Source organism: Cnephaeus nilssonii (genome assembly GCF_951640355.1).
Source record: "Cnephaeus nilssonii genome assembly, chromosome: 2".
Lineage (NCBI taxonomy): Eukaryota > Metazoa > Chordata > Mammalia > Chiroptera > Vespertilionidae > Cnephaeus > Cnephaeus nilssonii.
The window spans coordinates 49,484,905-49,494,193 of NC_137073.1; the positions used below are offsets into that span (position 1 = coordinate 49,484,905).

The 9,289-nt window shown below is 41.6% G+C and overlaps 1 protein-coding gene across 1 annotated transcript in view; it reads left to right on the forward strand.

The window, feature by feature from the left end:
• The window catches only part of REEP5 (receptor accessory protein 5), a 33,220-nt gene extending 24,258 nt beyond the window's left edge, over positions 1-8,962 (forward strand). Inside the window, exon 5 of the mRNA XM_079794820.1 lies at positions 6,728-8,962. Within this exon, the coding sequence (XP_079650946.1) occupies positions 6,728-6,777 (50 nt within the window). The 3' untranslated portion in view covers positions 6,778-8,962. The remainder of the gene's footprint in view (positions 1-6,727) is intronic.
• The last annotated feature ends 327 nt before the right edge of the window (positions 8,963-9,289 follow it).

A 9,289-nucleotide genomic window follows, 5' to 3' on the forward strand; every position in this document is an offset into this window, starting at 1 on the left:
CATTAGGACAAATGACTTTCTGTGGTGGGTACAGATTTCAGAGAATCATATATATTTATATTCAAGTACATCTCTTTAATTCATTTTAGGTGGAACTGCTTAATATGCTGTTCAAATTGCTTTTGCTACAGGTCCCAGAGAATGCCCTCTCTCAGCTCTCTGATTCATTCATTCAGTAGATATTTATTGAGGTGTTTAATATGTGCCAAGCATGTTCACAGCCCTGGGGATGAACTAGTGAACCAAACGGACCATGCTTCCTGAACTCGTGAAGATTTACAATCTTATTGAGAGAGAGAAAATTAAATTAAAAACTAAATTACATGGTATAGTTAGGTGATAAAAAGAAAAACGTAGCAGATAAAAAGACAGGGAGTGCTAGGGGCTGAAGGGAAGGTTGCAGTGTTAAAGAGAGTGACTTAGGAAATCTTCCCCAATAAGGCTGTACTGAATCAGACATGGAAGTGGTAAAGGAAGGAACCATGGAGAAGAATGCTCCAGACAGAAGGAACAGCACATGCAAAAGCCTGGAGGTGGGAGCAGTGTAGTCAGAAGAGAAGCAGAGATGGGCAACCTTTTGAGCTTGGTGTGTCAAACTTCGCCAAAAAACTGAGCATAACTCGGGTAGTGTGTCACTTTGAGGAAAAAACATTTCGCAAATGTTTCATCCTCGGCATGCGGCCGCCTCAGCGGCTGCGTGTCATCAGAAATGGCTACGCGTGTCAGTGCTGACACGCATGTCATAGGTTCGCCATCACTGACCTAGAGGGAGAGTAGGAGACAGTTCAGAGAGATTAAAGAGTGAGGCTGATCCTAGCTGGTTTGGCTCAGTGGATAGAGCATCGGCCTGCGGACTAAAGGGTCCCAGGTTCGATTCCAGCCAAGGGCACGTGCCCTGGGTTGCAGGCTCGATCCCCGCCCCCCCCAGTAGGGGGCGCGTAGGAGGCAGCCAATCAATGATTCTCTTTCATCATTGATGTTTTGATCTCTCTCTCTCCCTTCCTCTCTGAAATCAATAAAAAAATATATATAAAAAAAATAAAAGGAGTGAGGCTGGCAAAGGACAGATCACGTAATGCCTTGTAGGCTATTGTTCAGGCTTTGGCCTTTCCTCTGGGTGAGATGGGGTGCGGTTGGAGGATTTTGAACAGAAGAGCAACATGATCCATCCTGTGCTTGAACAGGGTTGTTTTGGCCACTGTTTTAAGATTAGACTGAAGGGAGACAGGGAAGAAATCAGGAGACCAGTTAAAAGGTCATTGTGGTAATCTGGCTGGAGATGATGCTGGTGGCTTGGTTCATAATGGTAGCAGTAGGAAGTAAGTCATTGGATTCTTGATAGATTTTGAATGTAGAACTGTAGATTTTATGGAGTGTGAGAGAGGAGTCAAGGAGCCCGAACACATGGTGGAAGGATATAATTGCCATTGAGCTGGGGAAGACTGGTTGTAATACGTTGAGAGTGGGAAATAAGGAATCCAGTCTGGACATGACTTTGAAACGTCTGTTAGGTACCTACATGGAGTAGTCAATTAGCAAGTTGGATATAGACATCAAGAGTTCAGGAGACATGTCTGGGCTGAGGATATGAATTTGGGGGTCACCAGCACATAGACATCGTAGTAAGCATGAGACTGAATGAGATCACTAAGGGGGTGAATGTGGTTAGAAAAAGAGGTCCAAGGACTGAGCTCTGAGGCCCCCAATGTTTAGAGATTGAGAAGATGAGAAGCAACCAGCCACGCAGACTGATAAGGAGTGGCCAGTTGAGGTAGCAGGAAAACCACGAGACGTGTCGTTGGGGCCACGTGAAGAAACTGTTTCAAAGCGGAGGAAGTGATCCATTGTGTCACATGCTGCAGACAGGTCAAGTCAGATAAGGACTGAAAACCGAGCCTTGGATTTACAATGAGGAAGGCACTGTGATCTTGACAAAACAGATTTATGTAGTGGTGGGAGCAACATCCAGATTGGAATGGATTTGAGAGAAATGGGAGGAAAAGCATGACAGAATGTAGACAACTGTTTTGAGAAATTGCCTGCAAAGGAACAGAAGAATTGGGATATAACTGGAAAAGGGAACTGTCCTGAGGATTCCCCCCCCCCCCCTTTTCCTTAAAGGTAGAAGAAACAAAGTATGTTTGAAAATTAATAGACATGATCCCATAAAGAGCAAGAGGATGGCACAAGTGAGAGGGTGAATTGCTGGTGGTGTGTCCTTCACTAGACCAGAGGGCATAGGATCTAGTGTACAAACAGAGGGCTTGGTCGTAGGAGCAGGGACAATTGATAATAACAGGAGGGAAATCAGGGTTTATGGGTGAAATGCTGGTAGGTGAGGTGGGAGCTTATGGAAGTAATTTTTTGATGGCTTCAAATTTCTCAGTGAAATAGGAAGGAAAGGTCAAGTGAAAGAGAATAGGGAAGGAAGGAATGGAAAGAGAAGTATGAAGTAGTTGTCTAGGGCCAGGGTCAGCAAACTTTTCCTGTGAAAGGCCAGATATTTTCATTTTTGCCGGCCATGATGTTTGTGTTGCCAGTTACTCACCTCTTCCATTGTGTACTGTGAAAGCAGCTGGGGATGGCATGTTAACCCGTGAGCATGGCTCAAATTTGCTGGCTGCTCTGAGACAGTGGGAGAGTGGAGTGCCCGGGACAGCATCACATGATTGCCAGGCAGCATTACTCTCACTTGAGATTTGTGTCCATGGATTTAAAGTGAGACTGGTGTGTCTGTGTTTTTTCTCCAGCCACATTCAGAATAGGTGGAGAGTTGTATCCAGGTTAATTTTGTTAAATAAGAACTATGAAGTGAGAGTGGGACTAAGGAGTGGCTAGTGTTTGATGATGGAATTTAAGTTGGGTGAGCAGCGAAGTGAGGAACAGAGGCAAACACCAATGGATGATAAAACCAGGTGGTGGAGGAAGAACTGACTCAGCAGAGTAGAAGGAGTGAGCTACAAAGGTAGGAGGAGATAGTGCCGTGGTGTGCTTGACACTGAGATTATAGAGGGACTGTTATTGGTAGTGACAAAGATATTGAGTGAGTGCCTGCGGTAGGCAGAGTAGGTAAGTAGGTAGGAGGTAAAGGTTATTGGAGGGGAGGAACTAAGAGGTAAGGATATTGGAAGGACCATGTATATCTATATGGATATTGAAATCACTAATTCAAATAGGAGTGGTATTAGAGAATGATAACTGGGGCAAAATTCTTAAGTAAGGCAGCATAGCCCAAGGATCAGAGGTGACTGGAAAAAGAAATGCTAGTGGAAGATATAATCTGATGGCATGAGCTTCTGAATGTGGTCATGAAAAACCAAGATCACACTTTGGTACTAAGCTCATGGAAGAAAAAAACAAAAACAGCCACCATATGAGAAAGTGGCATCCTCAGAGGACAACATATTTCTGTAAAAGCAAGGAGGTCGGGGAAATATTTGGAGAAATGGATGAGAACAGAGGAGATTTGCTGTTGATGGGTCTTAAGTTCCAGAGGGCACAGTAAGGGTTTTCAGAAATTGGAGAGAAGTGTGCAATGGACATGGAATTAGGGAATGTTGTTGTTCGAGCTCTATGATAATTAGAAAGGGGGAGATGAGGGCGACCTGACCACTGGGGAGGAAGATCCCACCCAGACAGCTCTGCAGCAGCACTGATGCCCCAGCACTGTGTGTCCTCATTTCTCCCTCGCCAACCTCTTCTCTGAACTCCTGTTTCTGTACTAGAGCGCCAGTCTACCAGGTGTACCGGTTACTAATGCGGATTTTGTAATCAAAGAAAACAGGATAATTTCAAGAAAAACATCAAAAGTGCTTTATTCAAAGTAATGTCCATCGATAGCTACACATTTCCCCCATCTTTCAGGTAATTTGTGGATACCATCCCAATAGAACTTTTCTTGTTTTGAGGTGAACCATTCAGAAACCCAATTTTCCACTTCTTCATACGTTTTGAAGTGCTGCTCAGAAAGTGCATGTGCCATCAATAAGAACAAGTGGTAATCTGAAGGAGCAAGGTCTGGTGAATACAGCAAGGTCTGGGTTAATACTTCCCAGGCAAGATCTTTTAACGTGTCTTTAACTGGTTTTGAAGTGTGTGATGGTGCGTCATCATGAAGCGAAATTACTTTGCCGTGTCTTCTGGCACATTCTGGTCGTTTCACAATCAAAGCGTGGTTCAGATTGATTATTTGTTGTTGGTAGCGATCAGTATTAATGATTTCACCTGGTTTTAGAAGCTCATAATACACTACACCTTCCTGATCCCACCAAACGCAGAGCATTGTCTTTCCGAAGCGATTTGGCCTTGTAGTTGATGTTGATGGTTGACCTGGATCAACCCATGATTTTGTGCGATTGGGATTCTCAAATCCAGTTTTCATCATCAGTCACAATTTGATGCAAAAAAGACTTTCCTGCCATTGAAGCAACGTTTTACTGATGACTTCCCGGTTTTCCATTTGTCTTTCGTTCAGTTGATGTGGCACCCATTTTCCTTCCTTTAAAATCTTTCCCATTTCTTGTAAATGATCTGAAATTGTTTGCTGAGCAATGTTTAATCTTTCTGCAAGTTGTTTTTGAGTTTGACACGCATCTTCATCCAATAATGCTTGTCATTGTTGGCCTTCAAACTTTTTCGGTTGACCTGTACATTCTTTTGTCTTTCACATCAAAGTCATCACTTTTAAAGCATTTAAACCAGCGTTCACAAGTATCTTGAGATGGAGCATGTTCACCATAAGCTTCCCAAAGTATTCAGCAGCACTTTTCTTCAAAATACTGAATTAAAACTTCCCACAAATGCTCTTTTTTTTGGCACGAAATTCGACATTTTTAAGTGTGAAAATATGTTAACACCTTCAAAAAATTTGACATATGAAGTTTTGAAGCTTGCTGTCAATACAACAAAATAGCATACATATCAAATCGCATATATTTCAACATATGTGTAATGCCATCTATTGAAAAAAATCCGCATTATTAACTGGTACACCTGATACTTCAATACGTTTTCCTACAACTTTTTAAGTGTAACGTGTAACTTTCACATGCTCCCACTTTGGAATCACCAGTTGCTTTTTAGGAACCTTCTTTCATGTTCCTCCTCATCCTCAGTCTAGCCATCAGCCTCTGGTGATGTCATTTCTGTCTAGTTGGCCCATGTTTCTTAGCTTCTTGGTTCTCTTAGAGAGCAGTACTCTAAAATCCAATTTTAGTCCAATTTTACTGTGGTATGATACATTCCTAAACAGGGGAGTGAGGATGAAAATAAATGAGGAGGAACTTACGTGCTGTTACATATTAGACTTTTCTCAAAGCTTCTGGAGAATCCAGGAAGTAAATTTTTACAAAGGGCTAGTTAAGAGAGAGGCTACAATTTGTTAACTTTGTTCAGCAATTTTAATTGAATGAAGGGAGAGCAGCTGCCAAGTGGTGAACGAGGGACTCTGCTCTCATCACTGGACTCAGGCTCCATCAACAACAGCTGCAGCTGTGGAATCTCAGGAGGCCCTGGAGGCTTCCAGAAAAGCCTTCCTCCTCCATCTCTCACACCACACTAATTCTCACAGCACATTCCAAGTTACTGGTAATTAGGAAGGCTTAGTCTGCACAGATGGACAAATATATATCTGTAATAATAAAAGTGTAATATGCTAATTAGACTGGACAGCCGAACGACCTTACGGACATCCTTCTGGATGAAGCTGCAGCGGCAGGGGCCGAGGCAGAGACGGTGAGGGGTGATGAGGCAGGCAGGCAGAGTGGTTAGGGGTGGTCAGACAGGCAGGCAGAGTTGTTAGGGGCGGTTAGGCAGGCAGGCGAGCGGTTAGGAGCCAGTGGTCCTGGATTGCTAGAGGGTGCAGGCCGGGCTGAGGGACCCTCCTCCCCCCACATGCACATATTTTGTGCACTGGGCCTCTAGTGTGTGTGTGTGTGTGTGTGTATGTATATAAGTATGTATGTATGTATGTATATTAATCCTCACCAGAGGATATGTTTTTATTGATTTTAGAGAGAGGAAGGGAGAGGGAGAGAGAGAAACATCAATGTGAGAAACATCAATCGCTTGTCTCCTGTATGCAGCCTGATCAGGGGATCAAGCCCACGACCTTTTGGTGTACAGGATGATGCTCCAACCAACTGAGCCACTCTGGCCAGTGCGTGATTTTCTTAATGAATGTACTTTCTTGCTTCCAACTCAAAAGACTTGTAGCACACACTTCCCATCATAGGAAGAAATGGTGGCACTCTGAGAGAATATAAATGTGTATAAATAGGCCGTCATGTCTGGGCACTGGGAATGATCACTTTCTGTGATTTCTGTCACCACAGGATAGGTGGATGACCTATTTGTCATCTCATTGAGACCTAGTGACATTGTACAGGTGAGCACCCATACACAAACGAGAATTTCTTGATTGTACAGAGGAACACCATACGCCCAGGGAATCTCTGCAGCTTGTGATGCTTACAGGACAGTGGGCTTAGGTGACACTTCACTACCAGGGGGCCAGGCTAGATTCTCTTCAAGAACTTTGCTCAAGTACTCAGGATTTGTGTCATAAAGTAGTTTCTTGTCCATTTCCTGGAAACTTTCTTTAGCCCTGGCCACAAACCTCAGTGTGTTCTCATCTGAACATGAGTCATCCCAGTTGTTACCCAGTAGCTACGTTACACGCAGAGCCTGTATTGCAAAGAGCTTTGACAATGTCCTTTCCTCCTCACAGCCAAGAAAGCCGCCGTGAACTTACTGGGTGATGAAAAGAAGAGCACCTAAACCACCCTCCGGGTGAAACCTTCCTGCCCTCCGCACCTTCCTGTTAGAGCTTGATGTTGTGTTGGGGACTGTGGTATAATCATTTTAATGTTGCCTTGGAAACATTTTTGATATGTTAAAAAATGGAATGTGTGTAAGTATTTTTTTGCTTTTACTGTCTATATACATAGGGAGCATTTTAATTTAAATGTAATGCCATGGGCAGTATCCAAAACTTTGGAAACTATATTTTGCCTCTGGATAGGGAATGTGTTACCATCCTACAGGAAATATAAACTTAAAATGACATATCCCACGGGCTTTGTACTTCAATGGGCTCTCTGCATGCATTTTCTCTGTACTCTTTAAGGTTCTACTTCATGTAATGTACAATTTTGTATTAAATGTTTTTAATGTAGTTGTGCATATGTATATGTAGGGAAATGTGCTGGTTGTAACATGCGTGATGCTCATGAGCACCTGCGGAAAGCTGGAGGTTCTGTTGTGCTGGTGTGATCTGCTGAAGGGATTTAAGTGATAAATGAGGTTGAATGGAGGTTGGCCTGTAGTTTTCCTAACGTAGCAGCAGAATACTGGAACAGCTTTGTACAGCAGTCACAGTGCTGCTAAATGGGGAAGTAAATGTACACACATCTGTGATCTGCAGCTCCCAGTTCCCTGTAGAACCAGTAATACTGTCTTGTGGCCTTTGATAATCTGCGTATAAGCTTTAGATTTGTCTGTTTTTGAGATGCTAAAATGAAACTCATCCCTGGTTTCACCTTCAGTGCTGACATTTTGGTATAGTCTTGCTTCTTTCCGAGTCTTTTTTTTTTTTTAAACCATTTGAAGGACCCCCCGGAGACTTGCCTGCCTCTGATTACACGTATGTTCTTGTTTATATCATTAGCTAGCAGTACATGCTAATGATGACACCAGGCTCTAAGAGCAGTTCTGGGAAACTGAAAGGAAGTTTGGTATAACCTGTAGCCTAGTTGGCAGTGGTTAAGTCTAACTGCCTTTACCTTCTTTCTCTGGCCTTTAAGGTCAAACACATGAGGCCTCCCTAGTTTGCAAGTCAGAGTCATTTGTAGTATGTTTAAATGCCTTCATCTTTATGCTTTGTTTTAATACATTGCATATAACTACATAGTTTAAGTATAGAACAAAAAGTTGAAATCAGTGTCTCCATAGTTTGATCAGCCAAGTAGCTTACAGAGACTGTGACAGCTTGTCTGGGCTAGAGAAACTGAGCTCTGCCCCAGCCATACTGCAGGGGTCTTCTGAATCAGACTAAACTGACTGAAGAGTATAACAAAACTACCAAGGCTAAATATCCAGCTGTAAAATATTTTTTAAGGCAAATAAAGATAGTTCTCATTTCAGTAACAATTAGATAAGATCATAATGATGTCTCATGATGTAAAAAATATTAAAGATATCAAAAATAAGAGACAGTATTACCTAAATATTATGGATTAGGGCATTTATTTTTTTCTGGGGAAAATTAAATCATAAGACATCTTATTACATTTACCTTAGAAAGCAAACAACTATTATTTGGAGAAAATCAATAGATTTAATATTTAAATCTCTTTCCCTATAAAAAAAAGTATGTCTTTCTTGGTAGCAAAAGAATGAAAATTAGCAACCTCTAGCATACAGAACATACAGATTGTTAGTATTTATATTTTCAGGCAAGATGGAAGGCATAAAAGTTACTATTGCTTAAAGCTACTTACAAGCTAATGTCAGTTTAAAAACTATAAGAAGAAAAAACATTCTGAATGCAGATTTCTGTCTTGATAACTTTCTCCCACAGTGTATTATGGAAATTTGTTATTGTTTTTCGTAGTGAAAGACAGGAGATGTTTTGAGCTGAATAATTCTGTTTCAGCTTTGATTTCCCAAGTAATGTACTGCCATGCTAGAGTATTTGAAAAACTACTTGAGCCTGTGTCTAGCTAGAAGACAAGCATTTATTTGTACATGAGTGGTATTTGGGGGATTATAAAGTTATAGAATCCCTACAGCAATTCTTTCTCTACTTGAAAGGTTTCAGATCAACAATTACTGCTACTCTGGAGAGTCTCTGCCCACAGCCTGAAGAAAATGAGCATAGCCTTTCACTACATTACCGCCTGTCCTGAAGATGTGATCTATGGAATGGATATGGATGTAAATAAAATTCCATTGTCTCACTGAACTGTTACATTTCATTGTATTTTGCAGGGCTTTAAAAAAATGTAGACTAATTTATGCAAAATCTGCATACGAATAAATGAACCCTAAACACTGCTGTTTATTAATCCTATTCCTTATCTGGCCTGTGCTTTTCCCCTGATGATTACTACTCGTCAGAGTTAGACTTTACCTAAAGAAAACATACCAACCAAAAAAAGTTTCTATCAGTAATTCGTACTAGATTTAAAAGAAATCTAAACCACTGCTTTCTTATGTATTGCATTACACACCTCATATGACGTGTTGGTGTATTGTACATATTTTGATGAAGTAAACACTTCTATGTGCC